The following is a 1,075-nucleotide window of genomic DNA, read 5'->3' on the forward strand; positions in this document are numbered from 1 at the left end:
TGTTTTTTTTTTAAAATCTGAATCTCTCCAAAAGCTGCGTCAGGAAGTCGTGGTGTGCATGAGGCGAGACACGGCCTTGGAAACGGCCCTGAACGCCAAGGCGTACAAGCGCAGCAAGCGGCAGTCCCTGCGCGAGGCTCGCATCACCGAAAAGCTGGAGAAGCAGCAGAAGATCGAGCAAGAGCGGAAACGCAGGCAGAAGCACCAGGTCAGATGTGACGCGATGAGCGCCGCCGGTTTCAGGGGCACCGGAGGAACGGGGCAGCTGGAATTCTCAGGGCTGAACTTTTTGAGGGGATTCCCTCTTTTTTTAGGGGGTTGGAGAAAGATCCTCTTTGGGCTAGGCGATCGCGGTGGTTTGGGCTAGGCGATCGCGGTTTGGCCATGTAAGAAGAGTCAATCTCGCTTACCTTATGGCATTAGATGTCTTAACTTAGCGGAACACCTAAGTGCACGAGTCCTGACGCTGCCCGTTTGCCTTTTTTCCCTGCAGGAATACCTCAACAGCATTCTCCAGCACGCAAAAGATTTCAAGGAATACCATCGCTCCGTCACCGGCAAAATTCAAAAGCTGACCAAGGCGGTGGCTACTTACCACGCCAACACGGAACGCGAGCAGAAGAAGGAAAACGAGAGGATCGAGAAGGAGAGAATGCGTCGTTTGATGGTAAGCGGCGGCGTGGGAAGCGGCGCACGCGTGATGAGCTGTTCGGTGTTCGGGGTGTGCGCAGAGGGCTCGTCTCGCTTAGGGGGGTGTTAACGATCCTCCTCTCCGCAGGCTGAAGATGAGGAGGGCTACCGCAAGCTCATCGATCAGAAGAAGGACAAGCGCTTGGCCTACCTGCTGCAGCAGACGGACGAGTACGTAGCCAACCTGACGGAGCTGGTGCGGCAGCACAAGGCCGCGCAGGGGGCCAAGGAGAAGAAGAAGAAAAAGAAAAAGAAGGTGAGTTGAAAGCGAAGCGTCGGCGTGGAGCTGGAATAACGTCTTCGCAGAGGCGCCGATTTTTGTCATTTCCTTCGGCGCCGGGTGGCTAACAACCATCTTCCTCCTCTTTCAGAAGGCAGAGAATGC

At 55.3% G+C, this 1,075-nt stretch overlaps 1 protein-coding gene across 1 annotated transcript in view; it reads left to right on the plus strand.

Annotated features, from left to right (window-relative positions):
• LOC104160300 (transcription activator BRG1) overlaps positions 1-1,075 on the plus strand; it is a gene marked incomplete at both ends in the record, with an annotated part of 9,741 nt that overhangs the window by 797 nt on the left and 7,869 nt on the right. The window contains 3 exons of the mRNA XM_009698394.1: positions 35-208; positions 494-667; positions 779-950. Of these exons, the coding sequence (XP_009696696.1) occupies positions 35-208; positions 494-667; positions 779-950 (520 nt within the window). The remainder of the gene's footprint in view (positions 1-34; positions 209-493; positions 668-778; positions 951-1,075) is intronic.

Source organism: Cariama cristata, unplaced genomic scaffold (assembly GCF_000690535.1).
Source record: "Cariama cristata isolate BGI_N322 unplaced genomic scaffold, ASM69053v1 scaffold34404, whole genome shotgun sequence".
NCBI classification, from domain to species: Eukaryota; Metazoa; Chordata; class Aves; order Cariamiformes; family Cariamidae; genus Cariama; species Cariama cristata.